The sequence below is a fragment of the Zonotrichia leucophrys genome, chromosome 6, assembly GCF_028769735.1.
Source record: "Zonotrichia leucophrys gambelii isolate GWCS_2022_RI chromosome 6, RI_Zleu_2.0, whole genome shotgun sequence".
Taxonomy (NCBI): domain Eukaryota; kingdom Metazoa; phylum Chordata; class Aves; order Passeriformes; family Passerellidae; genus Zonotrichia; species Zonotrichia leucophrys.
This window is the reverse complement of record NC_088176.1, coordinates 12,480,316-12,500,656: the sequence shown is the minus strand read 5'-3', so window position 1 is coordinate 12,500,656 and position 20,341 is coordinate 12,480,316. Positions and strand designations below refer to the sequence as shown.

Genomic DNA, 20,341 nt, shown 5'->3' with positions numbered 1-20,341 from the left:
GACCTGATGCAATGTTTATATCAGTAGTTGATAAGTTTTCCTCCCTCGTCTAATTTGTTCGGGATATTTTCATTCTTTAAGCATGAGTAAGTCTGGGCTGGAATAGTTTGAATGCTTGTTAGTCTAATAATCTGAATCTTAAAACAGGCAGACATTATTGCCTATAAAGGGGTCTAAGCAAAGTTGAACTATTTTGGTTGTCCTCCTCAGTTGGGGATAAGGATAATTTTTGAGACCAGCAAAGAAGATTCTGAGACACAGTTTCTTACCTCCTGATAGTTCAGAAAGCACATTGATGTCTGTGTACTTGTACTGCACAATGCCACTTACATTTAGTGGACCCTTTGAATGAGTTCTATTATTTATGCAGCTTTACAAAGGACTGGTTTTCACTGGCAGCTGGAGAAACTGGCAACCAGAGCTCTCAAGGCCAGTTTGAAGGGTGATGATGATAATATTCTTGTCATCATCATTGCTATGGCAGAAAGGACTTAAGAGAATTCACTGTGAATGATGCACAGCTCAGGAATCTTTAGAACTACTGCTAAATCTCTTCTTTGGTGTTCTCTTTGTTGATCAGAGAGTTGCTTTGAATATTTTAATTAATTAAATCCTAAATAACATGTTATCACCCCATATGGGGAATATATAAATAAATTATTTTTGAGGAAGAGAGGGGAAAAAGAGGAGCTGATGGATGGGGCTGACTTCTCCCTAGCTCTATCCTGTTCCTGTGCTTCTGTGGTTTGGTCATTGCTGCTGTTTTTTCCAGGCTTGAGGAAAACATCCATGGGATCTCACTGCAAAGGAGGGCTCCAGCCTGACCTTCCTCTGCCAATGCATGAGACAAGAAGCAGAACAACAAGATAATATGATGAATTTAGTGCCAGGGTGACAGTTTTGCTGGGAAAGACATTAGGACAAGAACACTAATCTCTTCAGCTCTCCTTTAGGGCATAAGGTGGATTTATGTGATGCAGGAATGTGTATCTCAGACAGAAATCAGATTATGATTTTAAGCATCTGTTAAACTTTGCCCCTTTTTTCATAAAGCCTGACGCCAACCTTTCTGTCTTTTTATTTATACCTGTATGTCTCTAGTTCTGCTGTAATTTCTGATCATTCAGAAGTTTCTAAAATGTCTAAATTGCTGATCTGTCTCCTTGCAGGCAAGTCTCACCTGGCTATAGTGCAAAGAGTAAACAATGAAGGAGAAGGGGACCCTTTTTATGAAGTCCTGGGAATTGTCACTTTAGAAGATGTGATTGAAGAGATCATCAAGTCTGAAATTCTGGATGAAACAGATCTATACAGTGAGTAGAAATATTTGCAATTTATTTATAGATGAGAAGAAAGACTCCATAAAGTAGCAATTGTATTCATAGCTGTGTTTTGAGAGATGATATGTTGCTAATTTAAAATCCTGGTAGTCAAATTGTTGAGGAAGTTTCCTTAACAAAATGACCTGCAGATCCCTCAGATGGTCAAAGTAATTTTTGGTTTTGCAGCATGGGAACCTCACTCCTTTAGGCTGTGTTAATTCAGAAGCAGGACAAGTTTCTTTATTTGATCCTTTTACCAGGAAGGTTTACATCTGCAACAATGATCTCCCACATTTTCCCCTACTGTCACTCTGCCTCAAGGGCCTGTAGTCCTTGTAGAACCATAGTTCAGCAAGAGGCAGGCAAATGCCATGCCTCAAGGAGGAGGAATGGAGTCTCTTTAGAATATCTGTCGCTCGTTGAGAGATCTTGAGAATGGAACTTCCTCAGGACTGAAAACCAGCCTGTTCTAAACCAGCCTTCTCTTTTCATCACTCAGCACAGCTCCTTCCTTCTTTGTGGTAATGTCTGTTGAGGGAGATGGTGCTGCAGGTCGGCCATTACCTGGAACTTGAGAGATCTGGACCCTTTTCTTTCCCAGATTAAAGCTTGGCCAGTTACCTAAAGTGTCTGCTTCTCCCCCATCTGCACAATCTGGCCTGCGCATACAGGACTTCCTTTCAGTCATTCTTCATCTGTGTTATCTGGCCTTTGATCACTTGTTGGCAGATGCTGTTTTTCACTATGTGTTTTTGTGCAGCACAAGGATGTCTCCAGATTCTATTATAGTAGAAATAATAATTTAAGTATCTTTAACACTGTTCAGCTGTCCTTTGCTTTTTTTTTTCTCTTTTCTCATGGAAAGAATGTTTCTGCAGCATTTGTTCAGGCCAACCCAAGCATCTTTTATCCTCCCTCCAAGCCAAATGCCCTGTGATCACTTCATTCTGTGGGATAGACTTGTTTTTGCCTGAAATGCTTTCTGTACCTAATGGAGATTTTATCAGTATTTATGTACCCAAATGATCATGAAATCATAGTTGTGTTTCAATGTGTGCTGAAGAGTCTAATTACTGTGTAAATCACAGAAGTCCAGTTATATTGATTTCTTTTCATACCTTCACAAATGAATTGTTGGGCTAATCAGTTGCAACATAATGCTTTTGCGGGCTGATTTCAAACTTCCTTTTATTCTCCAAAAAGATCCTATCTTTATCTACCTTTGAGATATTTACATGTATGTTTGAGGGAAGACACTGCTTATGCTTTCAATTTCCCCCTCTGCCTTGTTTGTTGAAAGAAAACACATAGATCATGCTGTGGTGTTCTTCAGGACAAAAAAAGCTTTGCCCATTAATAGGATGTTAGAGGGCAAGGAAATGAGAATTTAATTTTAATTGTACTACCTGAAGGCTTCCTATATTAACAAAATAGAGCTGATGAACATTGAGTTCTCTTGAAACTGTCATTCCTGGGATAATTTTTTGCTATCAAAAATTCCTCGTTCAGAACAGTAAGAAAACTTCCTAGCCTTCCTGGAAGATGCAGGAAATTTTAGAGGGTGACTCCTGCTAAGTACCATGAAGAACTTCTAATTTATGAAGCACTGGAGATCATTCCACTGTTTAGACTGCAGGATGTTATAGCAGTAAGGGAGAGAGCAGAAATCCCAAGAAACTGTGAGGATTTGGACTTGGGCAGCCAACATCCAGTTGGTTTGGTGATGAGAACATGTGTGAGAACATGAGTTTACTGAAAGTACTTTATTGTCCATTATATGTTTAAGGCAGGTTATTTTTGGTGTTGATATCACAGTGTCACTGTTAGTAACCCCACCTCTAATTCTGTTCATTATTATAGCAGCCTGGCTTGCTCAGCTCACAACAAGTCAGCTTAAAACCCTTGGACTGATTTGCTCTGTACTAGGTGTTTACTTTAAAAAAGAGCTTTTGAAAAATTCTGGCAGCATTGCTACACTTTGTTCTGAAGTTTTAAAATTGTTTTGTTTTGCTTTGATGGAAACTTGAAATTTGATGAAATGGCTGACCTTGTGTTGGAGCTGTGCCTTTCTGTTGTTTCCATGAAAAAACATTTGAACTGTTTCAAGGTGGAAGCAATAGTATATTTTCAGTTTCTGCTGAAAGCTGGTCTCACTGCTGAACTCCACAACTGAGTTTCTGCAGGGATGCAAATAAATGTGTGGTATATCTTCTTGTGGTTCTGTTGTGCTGCGGCTTGCAGAGATGCTGGGAGCAGGAAAAGTTGTTAAATATGTCTGACCCATCAAGATCTGGGTAGCCTGAGTACTTCTGAGAATGAAACTTTGTACTGGGAATGCTGAGGGGGCGGAGAGAGGATGTTTCTGTCATGACACATTTCAGCCCATGTCGTGATGAAGAGCTGCCAGTGTGTTTGGCTCTTAGTACTGGAAAGTTGTAGCTTTTTTTCATGGTTGGCACACTACAAGAATCTGTCCTGTGCTGTCATGGCTCTAGCCATAGTGGGAGAGCATTTCTCAACTTTCTCAGCGGCCCAAGGGAGAAAGCTGTATGTTCTGTCTTAGACTGCACAGACTGCTTGTTCATGTTATGCATCAAGCATCAATGTTTAGGATTATTACAAGAGATATCACAACCTAAATTTCATTTTGACCACTCATCCTCTGGAGTTCTCTATCTCAGCCCCGAGGTCATGGTCAGACTTGTTACCTATGAAGGTGAAGTCTAAATATTTCCAGCAACTACTGAAGACGTTTGCAGGATTTGTTGATTTCTCACCAGAAGTTGTAGTGAGAGTATCCCTTGTGCATCTCATTGTTCATGTTGTAGAACCAAACAGCAGCTCAGCACTCTGTGAGCAGAGATCACTTCAGCATGCCAAGGTAACTTCAGTGCCCACATCTCCTTCCCACTTACCGGAGAAAGGACGGACAGGAAATACCTGGTTCAGCTTCAATTACATTGGTCACAATCCAGTCCTTGCTTCTTGTGTCTTAAAAGAAGCTCAGAAGTTGTTTGTATAGCAAAGAACAATTTAAGACCATCCCTTGCAAAAATAAGCCAAAATAATGCTAGTGCCAATAATGCTTAAGCCATGTGGCTCTTCTATAACTAGGTAACATTTTTCTTGAGGGAAGATTTTTGGATAAGCTGCCAAGGAAAAAAAATAGGAGGAGTTGAAATTGCCCATTATTTGAGTTAGAGCCTGGGTCTCTTACCTTGATGACCATTATGGACAGAAAGATTTAAGGCATCTTCCCAATGTGTGATGCTGGTGTTGTTTTCAGGTACCAGTAGTGCAGTGTAAAGCCAGCAGTGTTACAGTTCTTTAAAAGGAAAAGCACAGAGATGTTTCTCTGTCCTAGGGCAAACACTTGTACTTGTGATTTTTGCCTCCCTGAAGAGAGCAATGATGGAGCTCCTTGTGAGAAAATACCTCAGATACAGTGCTTTAAAAATAACATTCTCTGAGCTTTTCAGAAAAAAACACTTTCTATTCTTCTTATCTCTTACAAGAGGTAGGACCTAGTGAGAGCTTCTAGGCAACTTTTTTTGCTATTAATTTTCCATTGCTTTGGTATGCATCTTTCCTTTAACAGCAAGTACAGATAAGGTCTGTCTCAAACTATATTTCTAAGGCAGGGATTGTTTTTAGTCTGTAGCCACTCCCTTCAGTGGTTTCTATTCCTGCTTTTGGAAGAGAAACTGCAGTCCCTGATGTAGTCCAAGTCTTGTGTAAAGTACTACTAGGGTAAGAGGCTTCTGCTTTCAAAGAAGAAAAAGGACATGGGTCATCATTGTTCTCCATGTGCCTGGGAACAAGTATCTCAAACCTTCTGATTTGCACTGCTCACAGAATACACTTGAGATATCTCAAATAGGCAAATTTCTGTCAGCACAGTATTGCTTTTGAGTCTGTGATAGTCCTGGAGTGGAGTGTAGTCCTGGAACTTCCTGGGAAGCTGAGGATCTGGATGTACTCATGTCTAAAACACTGGGTGACTTGGGAAAATCTAGAAGCCTGTAAATTACCAGTATTGTGCATTTCCAAGCCTCAAACTCAAACAGTTTCTGAGCCTTTTGTAGTCCGTAGCATTTATTTGGACTTGTAAAAGGCTCCAGATCTCAGTGGCTTCCAATGCATCACTTTAATCATCTTTGCATGTATAACTCAAAATGTGAACAAGCACCTGAGAGTAAGTACAGTTTCACAGTGTTAACTTCACCTGCAGCTCTTTGTGGGCCTGCCCAATCCTGTGCCTTGAATCAACATGCCAGAGCTGCCTGCAGTCCCTCACAAGTCCAGTCATTTCACACCATTTGACTGAGGGGCTGATGGACAAGTAGCTGCAGTGTTCTTAGGATCTTCCCCCTCAAAGGCCCTGGAACCTGAGCTGAGTCTCATCTCTGAGGGGCTCACAGGAGTTGCCTCAACACTTGGCTTTCCTGCACTCTGTGGAGCTCAGAGCTGTCTGACAGCATTCTGCTGCTTATAGCACTGCCACCCTACAGGTGGTGCCACCAGCGGGGATGAGCACCCTGCCATCTGAGCAGAGACCTCTTCTCCCTGGAACTGATGGATACCATACCTCAATATACCTGTAGCTGTCTACTTACCTGGTTTCCCAAACATTTTGGGATATCAGCTATGGCAGTGAATGGTAATACCTGCATTGTTTGTGTCTCTCTCATGTTGTCTTTCACAAATGGAGATTCCTCACCACAGAGCCTGTTTTAAGACACAGGAGTCCAGGAGCCCAGGTTCACTAGCAGGCAAAACCCCATATCTGAATTTCTGAAGCCATTCTGTACTTTATTCTGGCTTCAGTGCCTGTAAAGTGGTCAGAGATTCCCACTTCCAGGCTGTACACCTTGCCAGCTTTTGCTGAAGTTTGGACAGGACAAAGGAAACTGCATATACTAGACATTGGGAATACTTCAGCTAAAGGCATGCAGATTTTGCCACAGCTGTGCAGAGTCACTGAAGCCAATGGTAGAGCAAAAGAAATAAGTTATTGTCTATTTCCTCTGTGTACGTGCTGGGAATTTTCTAAGGAATGTATATGTAAAAAAAAGCTATCCCAGCTATGCTTGTAAAACAACACCTTTTGATGTTCAGTAGTACTGAGCAGGACTTCTCCCCACCAGAAATGCAACACGCAGAGCTGCTCTGCAGTCAGGTGTTTGCAAGCAGAGACTTTCCCCTGACCAGGGTGACAGAGATGTGACAGAGGCTGGGGTGCCTGGCTGTGCAGGACAGGGCCCCAGGGCTGCACAGCTCCTGATGGTCAGTGCTTTGGGCTGTGTGATGGTGAGCTGGGTTTGCAGAGGGCTCTGCCTGCCCCTCGTGCTCCGCGTGGCCACCCTGGCTGACCACGGCCGGCGCGGTTCATGTTGGACCCCGTTCTAACAGAAATCGCTTCCTTCCTTTCTTCTCCCACCCTCCCTTCCCCAGCTGATAACAAGACGAAAAAGAAAGTAGCTCATCGGGACAGGAAGCAGGACTTCTCTGCCTTCAAGCAGACAGACAGCGAGATGAAGGTTAAAATATCACCGCAGCTCCTCCTGGCAATGCACCGGTTCCTGGCCACAGGCAAGTGCGGGTTATCTCCTTCTGCGATCGTGCCAGAGCCCGAGGCAGTTTGTCAGCAAAGGCCGGTGAGGTGGGTGGGACAGGACAGGCGGGAAGGGAGGCTGGATTCTGGGGTGACAAATAATGCCACTGTTGTGTTTTTCTTTTTAAATTCTCTCCTCTCCTGTGTTCAGTGTCGGCATGAACCCTCTGAGACATATACCAGGGGTGGACCAGTAACTTTAAATTGGTCTGAAAGGTAAGGATGAACGCCAAGTGCCGCACTGCATGTCTAGAGTCCGTCAGATTAACGACTAGCAAGTACACCCCATTAGGAAGAGCTCAGGGAACAAAGCAAAGAGGACTCAATACCACTGGCCAGCTGGCTGTAATTGCACTCTGGCGCCTTCTCCAGAAAGATGCTGGACTTTTTGCAGGAAGGTCTAAACCTGTTCCATGAGACTTTATGACTCCAAGTGAAAAATTCTCCTGACATATTTAATGCATACTGCACAGGTGGTTGAACTGTACTCTTTAAAATGGATTTCTGTCTGGCTTGTGTGACCTCCGTTGATGACTTCAGAGGTTTCAGAGGACAGTTGTCTCCATCCCAGAACACCTTGATGTTTTAGCCCTTGGGTGGGCAGTCTGGCAGAGAGACCAGGGCCTTGAATGGTTTCTTGCAGCTGGTATTGCCTTTCGTCGTAAACTCAGTCCTTTCACCTCAGAGATGAGGCCTTTTAACAGGAGAACTTGTGGAAAAATGCCTTCCTATTGCTTGTGCTGTCTCTCTTTGACATTTAAAGACGTGCCACATGCAGGCCTTTCAGACGGTCATCTTTGCTGCCATGTTCAACATAACATTCATGGGTGGAAAATGATAAAGTTGCTTTGTCTGAAGTTTCCCAGCTCCACTTGGAAGTTAGTACTTCCCCTCCTCTAAGATGCAGTAACTGCCTGCCTAGATGCTCCTAGTCTGTCTTCATGCTTTATTGTGCCTCTGTGACTTGAAAGAAATATGTCCATGATCGGTTATCACATCTCAGCTGAGGGGCAGTAATTCCTTAGACGGCTCGGACTCCTACGGCTCATGTGCGCATGAGCGTGTCCTTGGTGAAAGGAAGCAGTTCAACAGGAAGATGTGGATTTAACAGCAAGCAAGGCGTGGTTCATGTAGTGTACAAGACTCGGTGGAGTTCCATAAGCACCTGCTCAACAGACATAGTCTTACAGTGCTGCTTCTCTACTTGTTTTGTGGATGGAAGGATTGTGTAGCTTAAATACAGGTGTGTCGGTGAAGCTACTGCTAAAAAAGATGAAAGCTACAGTTCTGGTTTCTCTGTTCTAAATTGAGAATAGTATCTTTAGCAGATGATGGGTTGTCAATGGTCCTGTTCTGAAATGAGGTGTTGGGGAAGTTGATCAATTTGCATGTGTAATTCTCGTCGTCCCTGGCTTACCTCTCCCACACAAGGATGAGCTTTTCTGCTTCAAACAGCTCTGTTGGAAACACTGAAGATCAAGTGGATAGGGATTGCGTTCTGTGTGTCAGGCATTAATCCCACATGGCTTGAACTGACCTGTATTTTCTCACTTTGAGTAACTCTTCCCATATGAACCATGGCAGCTCCAGTTGTGTCTTATTTGTGTAGAGCATCTCTCTAGAGCAACTTTATAGGCCCCAAGCAGTAATTAATTAATTTATTTATTTCATTTTAATAAAGTGCAATGACTTCAATAAAAATGCAGTGATTTCAATAGCTTTTAGGGAAGGAAAAAACAAATACAGAGGTTCTCTGTGCCTCAACTTTAAAGCTTTTCAATTTATACAACTCCGTGACTCAGAACTCTCAAGAGGGGAAGACCATCTTTTTCTTTTCCCTTTCAGATGAAGACATGATTCTTGGTTGTTTTGAAAAATGCTTCAGTAATGGAAGTTGAGGTGTTACTGTGTTTTTCCCCTCCCTTTACAAATCTAACAGTCTCAAAAGACAGGAAACCTGCAGTTCCATAATGGACCTCTCTGCATCTGTGTGTCTTTTATAAGCAAATGCTTATTAACGAGTATTGCTGATTTCTTGCCAGGCATATGAGGTGTAATGCCAACTTGTATCTTGTGTTATAGAAGTAGAAGCATTTGGTCCATCCCAGATGTCAGAGAAGATCCTTCTCAGGCTGCTAAAACATCCGAATGTGATCCAGGAGCTGAAATACGATGAGAAGAACAAGAAGGCCCCAGAACACTACCTCTACCAGCGAAACAAGCCCGTCGACTACTTTGTTCTCATTTTACAGGTCAGACATGTGGTTGTGCAGAGATATGCAAAACCTTTTATGTCCATGTGTATCCCCCTCTATGCCTCTTTCAGGTGTTGAAGTTTGTCTTCTTTCAAACATGGGAGGGGAACTGTGGCTCCTGGGAGCTGCTCCTGCCTCCTTTGTGACCTTGACAAGCTTGAGGCGCTCACTCAGCTGCTTTCACCCTCAGTTAAACCAGTTGTGAAGGATAGAAAGCACTTCCCACTTTGTCATCTGCCAAAAGTTACTTATGCTTTCACTATCCCAAGGATAGACAGTGCAAAGGGTTCCCCATTGGCATTGCTTGGAAAATAGGGGTGCAGAAAATGCCACGACATAGGAACTTTGCCTGCATACTTTATCTGCTGTGCCTTTCCCTTTTGCAAAAGGAGGCTTGGGGGTTTGATGGTTGAGAAATGATATTTTTCTGTGCAGTTTTGAAGTCTGTACCTGAGGTGTAGTGAGAAGCACAAGTGTCAGTGGGGGCCTTGTGCCATCTAAACTGATGTCACCTCTGCTACAGCCCAGCAGAATGCAGATCCTGGGAACCCTTCCATGCATGCCTTTATCCTGCCCTGAGATCCCTGCACTCATGTAGCTCCAGACTGGAGCCCTGGCTGGTCTGGGAGGACTGTTTTCTGTGTGTTCTGTACAGGATTGCTTCCAGTGCTGGCATCTCCCAGGTTTTGTTACTAGTCAGGAATGGTTGAATGGCTTAGGTAAAGCTTTACACAGAAATTTAGTTTCTATCTACCACCATTTAAACAGGAATATTCCTTTCAGAGAGATTTTGCTGGAAAGGTTCTTCTCTGTCCTGCACAACTGAAAATCAGTTTTGGTTGTAAAAGCCCAGGCATTGTAGCTGAAATTTTAACACAGGGCTTGAAATCCTAACATGGCCTTAAAATAGAAAAGGGGAGTGCACGAGTTTAAACACTCTGTGATAAACAGCTATGAGAGCACTGGCATATTATATTGTGGATGCAACATAATTCTGATACTAAAAAAATTCTTCTTCAAGAGTTTGAGGAGCCACTGGTAGCTCTTTAACTCCTCTTTCTTACATGCTGAGTTGTTACAATCTGAAATATTCCAAAGGCAAGATAATCCCCCTAATGTAATGCTGCAAAGATGTAAATGGAGGACATGGGAATACAAAAGAACAATGAGTTCTTCCTGTGCTATTTTGCAATCAATAAATATTTATCAAACACAGCATGCCAGGTCTATAATGCATTTGGAAAAGTGAGTGTTGCAGTAAATACATACTACAAAAATGGCAACAAGGTTGGTTCTGCCAGGATCAAAAGGGGACAAATACTCTGCTTTTGTTATTTAAATGGACTTGGACTTATTCTCTCACACTGAGGGACCAAGAATGCCTTCACAGTAAATGCATGCCAGTAAACAGTTAAATGTATATTCTTCTTGTGTGTACCCAGTCTTAGCCTGGGTGACAAAACTGTACCTTTTGGAAGGCTTATAATGAAGAAATAAGCTACTTTTGTTTCATAGAGTGAAATTGGTTTTAAAAGGGATTTATATGAAGCTGTTGCTTGTGATAGCAGGAAAGTGGATTTGTGAGGGCCCTCTTTTCCCGCTAGGCAGATTTTGTGCTTTTTCTCATCTGGGATAGTTAGATAAACTGACTTGGTATTGGGGCTCATGCAGGTTGAGATCATTATCACCTTTCTCTGCCCTTGTCCAGTACTGTGAATTTAAAGGCATGATTATTTATTTTAAGTGGGGCTTAATGAAATAAACACTTAGAAATAAATTCTGCTTTTTGGCCTCATTGTCACCCAATTGTGTTCAGATGGTGTTCAGTCTTCTTAGTACACCTGGGATGCACAGTCTGTCTCCCCTTCCCAGCTTAGCCAGAGGAAAAGCATTGTAGATAATTGTTGTTTGCCAGAAATTCCAAATTTTGTGTAGTTCAGCCTGAAAGCTGGATGAGATCTCTTCTGTGTGCTGTGAGTCTCAGTGCAGTAAGGATGGGTGAACATGAAAAACAGGCCCCAGTGAAAGACAATTATTTTTGGCTACTTGTGTACCAGAGTGATTGGGATGTTTTACAGCTGTTTGATGTGGTGGGTTCTGTTCTGCAGCCCTGTGTAGGACATAATGTTATACATTTGGTTGAGCCACATCAGGAACAGGTGTACTTGCATGGTAGTGTAGTTTTGTACAGCTTGGGAAGCACTGAGGGTCTTTGTAGGCAACACTCTACAAAAGAGCAGGATCTTAAAGGTGTTGGAATCTGTAAAACTGCTAGAAATCAAGACCAAAGTAGCCCCAAGGCTGTTTCTTCAGCAATAAGGGCTTTATTTCTGTGGGAATCTTATCAGTGTCAGCAGCCAGCCTCCTCATACATTATCTCCCATCTCCCTTCCTGTGTTTGTCTTAGAGGGAATTCTGTGGGGATGTGAGCTGTGCCCCAAAATGTCTAGGTGCTTCAAGATCCCAGATGATTGTGCTACATTTAAGCTTGTTTTGCTACTGCGGGAGTATTTTTTCACTTTGCAGTAAAGGAAAACAGCCTGGCAACTTGGATCAGAGCAATAGTACCAACCAAAGCTGGGTGGTGATCCTGATCCTGCTCCTCTGCAGTGACTTCTGCTGGCCTCAGGGCATCAAAGACCAGGGTAGCTCAGGGCACAAAGGCCCATTGCCCTTCAGGGTCTGTCCATTGTTACAAACTGCAGGGACCATGACGCTGCTTAGGGGTGTCAGGCAAAACTATCTTTCAGGGCTCAGATCTGATCTTGTGCCTTGAGATGCATGGTCCCTTTTAATTGCAGCTGTCTCTCCTTTGCCTTAACAGGGGAAAGTGGAAGTGGAGGCTGGGAAAGAGGGGATGAAGTTTGAAGCTGGTGCTTTTTCCTACTATGGGGTGATGGCCCTCACAGCATCACCAGGTATGTGCTCTTGTTTTCTGCTTCTGGAACAGTCTGAGCTCCTGCACAGTGCTGCCCTGCTGTGTCTGTGGGGCTGATGGGATTGGCACCTCCTTGCCGGCACAGCCCCTCTCAGTGTCCCTGGGGGGATTGGCTGGTGGTGACACCGGCACTGACTCCAGGACCCAGCAGCTGGCAGTGGTTTGCCAGCTCCCAGAGGATGTGAGTGTTGACTTTAGCAAGGCATGTGCTGGTACTGGTGGAAAGCTTTGTCGTTTTGCTCGTTGCAGGGTAACAGGGAGTGAATTAACGGGAATAAATAATTAGTGGCAGAGGGACATCTAGTGGTGTGAGGAGCAACCACCCGGTTAGCTTGGGGATGGTTCTCTTCACCAGTCTCGTGCCTAAAGCTGTCTGGAGAGAAAGGATGGAGCAGTGCCAGAAAAGCAACTGCTCCTGTCAGCTTGTGTGGAAATGTACCTGAGAAATCAGTGAGGGATAAGAGGTGGTGTCTGAGGGTGAGTGTGAGCCACCTACCAGCACACAAGTGGTAGCCACACAAGCCACCTCACTGGCATAGGCTGGGGAATTCTCATATAATCCACAATTATTTCAGCTACATTTCAGCATTTGGTGATGTATTTTATTGCCAGCAGCGTCACCACATAGGTCTTGCCCTCAGCTGGAAATGAACAGCCCTGCTGGGTGAGCTGGGACACTGGAGCTGGTGTTGGCCTTCTGCAGACACTGAGCCACTTGTTCACTCCAGGGAGAGATATTTCTCATGCTGAAATTGTGTCCTGTCACAGCAGGGTTTACATTCCACTTGAGAGGCGGCTTGTTTTAATTGTACACTCAGCAGTGCTCCTTTACATGTGTGTACCTGTGTGTATGTACACTGTCAAATTGTGGTGGAATGGAAATGCTTTTGTGAGTTATGAGTATAACCTTGTTAGACTCTACAACCAGCAGCAGCTCTCTGGACCTCTGTGAGCTCACTTCTACAGACAAGGCTAATTCCTTAATTAGTAACTTATACTTTAATTTAATCAGTAGCTTATACTTTTTGAGATTTGAGAGATTTTTAAAGCATGCAGAGCACTGGTTGGATTTTATCTCAGGAGTAGCAGCCATGTTCATGAGGAATTGTGAGACATGTACAACTGCATCATACCCTCAGCTTTTGCAGTATGGGCCAGGCATGGAGCCTGGGTGGTCAGACATGGTCACTTCTACCAGGCTTACACTTGGAAATCACCTGTGGCATCTCTGTTTTGCCAGTGTTGTGCAGTTTGAATGTTTTCATGTGTTGATGGGTTTTGGGTTTGTTTTTATTTTATGTTCCTAACTGTCCCCACAACCATTCCAGTTGCCCCAAGTCCTATCAGGTCAAATGGTGTCCTCTTGATGTGCCCTGAAATCCATCTTTAATTCCACCATGTGGCACTTAGGAATATGCAGTACTGTAAAGTAATTTCAGCCAATCTTGAAATTACCTTCAACTGGTTGGCTTTGTTCTTTTTTTTTTTCCTTACCTGTAGCAAATCCTTCATTTTGTTGCCTTTTCCTCCAGGTTCAGGGAATTTGTTACATAATGTCTTGTGGCATTCTGAGATTTCTGTTGAGATCAGCTCATAAAAATAAGTTCCTGTTGCTCTGTGTAGACAGGAAGATTCAGGGAAAGTACAAGTTATTGTGGAATGAAAGATCCTTCTCTTCTGTAGGTCCTAAATAAATTACACGTGCTTGCTCTCCTCACCTGGAAGATGAAGCCATTAACATTGGAGTAAAACATTAAAACCAAACAACAAAAACCAAAAATAACTCCACAAACAAAACTATAGAAAATAAACAAACACAAAACTAAGAAAAGAGTGAAGCTTTTTTTCTTTAACTGCAGCTGGGGAGGGATTTGCAGTAATGGTGAGCAATACAATACCCATCCCAACAGGGATGAACTTGGAGAATCACATTCTTATGTTATATTTTACTGGAAACTTGAAGAACTATGAACTATCTTTTGGTTTTATTTTTGTTATTTGACTCCCATAAGGAAGAGCTCCCCTGAATGTTTTCTGGCTTGCTTTAATTCTTGCCTTCCAGGCTGGAGTGGGCACCACGGCTTCTTTTGAACTATTTCAAAACATGAGCATACCTTGATGGACTGTTTGGTGCTGGATAGTCATTTAAAATAGCAAGTGAAAATTATTCACTTGACTCCAATTCCTTGGTCTTGTTTTTTGGTTTATTTCTATATTTGATTGCATTTTTTGGTTTTGCTTTTGTTTTAACCCTTTGCTTTTTCACAGTTGATTTGCACTTGTGGTTTTAGTTGGTCAGTTTGTCAGCTGGCTCCTTCCCCTGTCGAGTGTGGATAGCTGCCGCCTTTCTGGCCGTGATCTCATCCTTTTTCTCTCCCTCTTCTAGTTCCCTTGTCCCTGTCTCGTACCTTTGTTGTCAGCAGAACAGAGTTGTTAGCAGCAGGTTCTCCAGGTAAATCTGCATGCTTCTATTTTCACCATTCTTGTGACTGCCCTGATGCCATAAAAAGTCAGCTGCAGTCTGTATTTGTCTGATCCCTTTGCTCATTAGGGAGAAGTCCAGCACAGAGTTGTGCCTCACAGGTAGGTATCCTGAACTTTTGTTTATGGGAACTGGTCAGTCATCAAAATGGGAAGAACTAAAAACACTTTTAAGAAAATGTGCTTGGTAATGTGTGCTTGTTCTTTTTTCTCATATGGACGCTGGTGGAAAATTAGGAGGGGAGATTTTTTTAGAAGAATGTATTCTCCCCCAAGCTGAGGGATAAAAAATTCTGAACAAAATGCATTTGACAGAGGAGAATGTATGCTGCTAAACTGCCATAAAAGGAAAAATTATTTAATGAAAGTATTTTATATTCTCATATGGGTAAATTCTATGGTTTGTATACAGTCTGGCCATTTCAATTCCTGGAAAGCTTTGAGCTTTCTCTCAGGGAGGTCAATGCCAGGGACCAGCACAGTGATCTGCTGAGTGGATGGATTTGCAGTGGAATGCACAAGAAGGTTGTGGGAGGACTTTCTGGTTCCTGTTGTGATTTCCTTGCTGTGTCACCAAGCTGACTGGCACAGAAATTCCTTTGGAGAGCAGAGACCAGCAAGGGAACAAACTGGGCCAAAAGAGCCCTGGGATGTGTTTGAGAGATTGTAAATTGGGAAACATCAAGAACTGAGCTTAGCAGACACTGCATGCATGGAATGGTTGGGAAAATGGAAACCCATCAAGAAAATCTGTAGGAAAGCAGAATCCTAAAGTATTTTGGGCCACAGTGAGCATATGTCTTCCTTTTGAAGTTTTTTCCTTTTTTTTGACTCTTTCCCCAGAACTAAAAGCAAACAAGATTATGATATGCATATTTAAGTGAAGCATCTCTCAAACATTAATACATATCATGCATTTTATACACTTTCACCATCTGCTTCCTGCATTTCACCCTCTTTCTTTAACTTTAGAAAATGTATTTCATTGTTAGTGCCTAAATTATCTTCATGCACATTCTGAACAAACTACAGGTTGTTGCCTTGCAGGGGATTTTTTTCATGCCCTGTTACTTTGCTGCTGCAAAACACCAAAGAAGGGGGAGAAATTTAATCTTTCTTTGATGGAAGTACCTGATGTCTCTCCTTTAAGCTTGGCAACTTTGATTATCTTTCTTTGCTTGGTTCTTCTGTTTTGCCAGGTCTTCTTTTTTTACTTTTATTTTTCCTTTTCCATTCTGCAAATATATATATACTTTGCACAGGTTGTTTCCAGTGTAAGTGCCAAGCATACTTTCATAGCTTTTCCCTCAGTTAAATTAAAAAAAAATTACAAAAAATAAACAAGGGAAAATAATAGTGGCAAGCATCTCCTTTATAAGGAACTGATAGTGTAAGCCTGGTCAACGTGGTACCAGTTTTTATGAAACTCAGACCTTTTGTGAGGTGCTTATGAAAATAATCCTGTTGTTTAAACACAGATTCACAATACACTTGTACTGATGTCCATCTTGCGGCTTGTGCTCTTTTTCTTCTGTATAGAAAGGTGAGGAGTGTGGGAAAGCCTGGGTAGAGAAGCTCTAACATGGATCTGCCTGGTGTTTGTCATCTGTTCTTTCTGTACCCTTTCCTCTTCATCATCTCTCCCCCTGAACTGAATGCAATCCAGAATTCATTTTGTTTTCCTCACATTTTTTGAAATCATACCTTTTTGTTGTGTCCTTTTGTCTCACCTCTCCCTTTTTTTTCTTATAATGCTTTGCCCTGTTGCTCTATATGCTTTGTTTTTTATTAGTAATGTACTATAATATCCCTGGTGGAAAGAAAAGGCAGATGCAAGTTACACTAGTGTCAAGTTGTTCCAGATGGAAGCCTTTATCCCAAGCAGCAGTGAGGCTGTTCTTGTCACACACAGCCATATTTTGTGTATACAGGTGGGAAGGAGAGCAAATTCATCCAGCCTTCACAGTTCCTTGTTCTGCAGTGGGAATTTCAGCATCAAGCCCTCTGTGCAGGTAGAGTTTTGGCTCCTGGCAGCAGTTGCTGCAGCCTGCTGTGGCTTGCAAGCTGGCACAAAGGAAAACCTTGCAAGGCTCTGAGTGCTTCCCCTAAGCCTGCAGTTGGTGTTGCCATAGGGACCTGTACTAATTCATGGTGCAGAAATGGTGGGGAAATTATCAAGCTGTCAGAACCTGTATTTTTTTTTGTTCCCCTTTTTAAAATGGCCAAGAAAGACAACATCAGAAGGATTTTAAGTGGGAATAAGAATCAGGGCAATTCTGCATTCTAAAGTGTTAGGTATAGGAAAGGCTGGATTCAGAGACGTCGAACAGGCTGTGTCATTTGGACAAGGAGGTATTATATTTCTAGTGATTAGGTGGCAGAGGTAGGGTTAAATTTAACGGAGGTTTTTAGGTTTTTTTAAGAAATAAAATTATATGTAGGTAAGTCTTCAGAAAGGAATTTGAAAAGCTTGTTAAGGGTATTTTGTTGATTTGCTCAAAGAGATTTTGTATCTTAAGATTATATGAAAATGATCTTTCAGTTTGAGAATGGGGATCATGTGGTGAGTAGCATAGTTTACATCAAGTTTGAGTTTGGCCTGGCTGAAAGAGTTTTAAGTGCATTAAATTAAAAAATTCAAACTAAAAAAATTCACAAATTCAAAAATTCTCTGGTCCCAAAGATAGTTCTTTGATCAGTATGTACTCTGTGTGTGCCCAGGGAGCAGGAGGCAGTCTCTCTTAGGATGTATTTCTGTCCTTCTATCTCCTGGGTCACTGTGTGGGTGGAAGGCATGGATGCAGAATGTCTGTGGTGTCCCAAAAGCACGTTTGCTTTGGATAGACTGTGTCCAGTCACACTCACAGGGGACAGCTGCGAGGTCTTCAAGTGAAACCCTGTGGGATTTAAAGGCCAGTGGTGGAAAATGGTGTCTGTAGTGTTCTCCTTTCCTGGACACAGATTCTTCTCTGTAGTGTGGACTATTTTGTCTGTGTCATTGGCTGGCTTGGAGTTTGCTTTCCTTCATTGAGGTTTTGCCACTTCAAGCACTGAGAGGAAATGTTGAAGTAATTGTCATGTGCACTGCACTCTGGTCCACTGAGGACTCTGTTACTCCTACTGAAAATGTCTGCTCTAGCTGAGGGAACAAGGCACATGTAGGTATCAGGTGAAATAAAAGGGGATAAGGGTCAGATGGGACTGACTGTGGTTGAATGTAACAATGATTAAGAAAAAATATATATTAAGCATGGTCTGACTATCAAGAGCTCCTGTAAGGGAACCTTGGGAAGTTACCTTTCTGTGGTAGTTTCTGCTCATCAGTTGAGGCACTCTGTTCTCAGGGCATGTCTGTTGCAGCATAAACAAGTACAGGTTTGTTTAGGGCATACTCAGTGATGCTGACTACCAGCTCTGGACTGAAAATATACCATTTTTCAGGATAATTTGGTTCTTTAGCCACATAACTACTTATAAATGGATTAAGCATTCACAGTTTATTTATGCTACATCACAATTTATTATGTCCCTTTGAAACTGGTGACTTGAAAAGTTTTCTACTTGATTTAAGAAATCTCTTGCTCTTGCCTGTTTCTTAGCTGAAAACAAGTCCCCACCTCGGCCCTGTGGCTTGAATCACTCAGACTCTTTGAACCGGAGCGATCGCATCGACGCCGTGACCCCGACGTTGGGGAGCAGCAACAACCAGCTGAACGCCTCCTTCCTCCAAGTGTATGTTCCAGACTACTCAGTGAAAGCCCTCACAGACATTCAGTTTGTCAAGGTAGGAAAAAAAGCTAGAAAGACCCTGCTGGAAAGTCGGGCTTGGCTGGTAGGATGGAGAGCCTGGGGAAGGGAATTCCCTCTAAATTCTTCTGTGAGTAAATAGCATTATGAAAGCAGCTGTTTAAAGTTACTTTAAACTACTTTTTTTCCAATATCTGCTGTCCACTGATTTGTCTTCACTGTTCTTCTTATTTGGACTTGTAAGTAGTCCGGTCACATAATTTTCTAGATTTCAGGTCCTTTGAGGAAATATTATAAAAATAACCTCTCTGCTTTTAGTCAGACCTATCCTGGTGAAGCTTTTGGAGCCATCTGAAATGGAGACCCTTCATTATCAAACTGTCCTTTTCTAAAGGATGAGACATTACTGTTGGTTGCAGTTTTTATTCACTTCTGATTTTGGTTTCAGTTTGGGGTTCTTGATCTTACTTTCCGACTTGCCATCCTTCTTCTGCTTGGAGAAGTCTTGGACATTTCTCTTTATCTTAACTTCACATGTATTAGGCTCATGTCTCATACTACCAGTGAGTTGCTGCATGAAATACAGCTCTGTCCCCCAGCATGGAGCATCCCACGCTGAAATGTGTGCGAGTCCTGTGGGAGAGGAAATCTAGCTGAGCTGAGGAACAGCTAATGCTGGCAGCAATTCCAGCCCAGCTGGGAGTCCAGGGAAGCTGATGTCCTATGGCCAGAAGTTGACATTGATCCTTTTCTTAAATTAAGTGATGTTCACAGTTTGTTTTATGCAACTCAAGTGATTTAAGAGCTTAGCTTCTGTTAGTTAATTCAATGTTAAGGATGTGGAATAGGGTAGACATACTAGAATGTTAAACTGAGTATTCTATAGCCAAATTTTAAAAGGAGAGTAAAGTCTTGCTGTCAAAACTTTGAGATGCAAGTGTGCTGGTCAATGGTTCAATCCTTCAAGGATTACATCAGTAGATGTTTATCACTGAGCAGTTGGTTCTCACTACAGATTTCAATGGCTGATCTGCTGTACAGAGCAGCTGCTTACCCTATGCTGGTTTATGTGAAGTCCTTCCAAATCTCACTGTGTTCAACAGCTAATGAATGTTTAACTGTCCTGGTATCTCTGCAGACAGACTTGCACACTTCTTCTTGCATCACTCTGCTTTACACATAGGTCAGAGTACTCAACATTAGTGTTTTCACTGTGCCACATGGTCATTCATTCAATTACTACCTTGCAAAACTGGGGTTGTGACCTGCTCATGCATGTTTGGATTTTGCTTTTGGAATTGTGACCTGGTCCATCTGATTCTGACCATTTCCAGTCCCTTTCTTGTGTTGCTACTGAAATTTACAGTTTTCTAAAAGTCATTTCATCTCTTCCACCTTCCTGCCTGCCAAGATCACCCACTGCTGTGGGCTCATGGAGCTGCCAGTGCACATGCATCCTGCTGCCTGTCCTGGCTGAGAAGGTTGGCCTGGAGGAGTTCACAGGGCTGGTTGCTTGTGGCTCCAGGAGGAATTCTGCCCTCCACCATCACATGCAGATGTTCAGGGGCTCTGGGCTTCCCTGTCCCTGGGGCACCGTGGGCAGTGTCACTCTGTGCTCTAGGCCAGCTCTTGTCATCACTGCTCTGCTGAGTGCAGACAGCTCTTGCAGAGACCAGTGGGAAAACTTCATGGGTTGCTAATTTGGACTCATCTCTATGGTCATCCCAGTGTTTCCTAGACTCAAATGTCCTTATGTATAAGGCTGTAGCTCCTGCTGTGTTTGCTGGCCTAGACAAGAGCAGGAATGCTTGTAATTCTGTACTTGTACTATAGAGCTGGCTTGGCTCTATAGGGACACTTAGAGCCTCACCAGGAGCTCACTGAAGCTGGGAGAAAGGCTTCATTGATCTCTGGTTCTGGTCCTAAAGGTGTGCATGGTTGGAGGGAAATGGAGGTCTGATTTAAAAATCTCTGCATAGGAATA

General features: G+C 42.7%; 1 protein-coding gene across 3 annotated transcripts in view; it reads left to right on the top strand.

The window, feature by feature from the left end:
- The window catches only part of CNNM2 (cyclin and CBS domain divalent metal cation transport mediator 2), a 115,486-nt gene that overhangs the window by 86,875 nt on the left and 8,270 nt on the right, over positions 1-20,341 (top strand). Inside the window, exons 2-7 of one of the 3 annotated variants that reach the window (XM_064717501.1) lie at positions 1,170-1,313; positions 6,777-6,914; positions 9,019-9,188; positions 12,016-12,109; positions 14,516-14,581; positions 18,210-18,394. In XM_064717501.1, coding sequence (XP_064573571.1) covers positions 1,170-1,313; positions 6,777-6,914; positions 9,019-9,188; positions 12,016-12,109; positions 14,516-14,581; positions 18,210-18,394 — 797 coding nt within the window. Of the gene's footprint in view, positions 1-1,169; positions 1,314-6,776; positions 6,915-7,087; positions 7,318-9,018; positions 9,189-12,015; positions 12,110-14,515; positions 14,582-18,209; positions 18,395-20,341 lie in introns of those variants that run through there. The other 2 variants (XM_064717502.1, XM_064717503.1) reach the window with 2 other exon arrangements.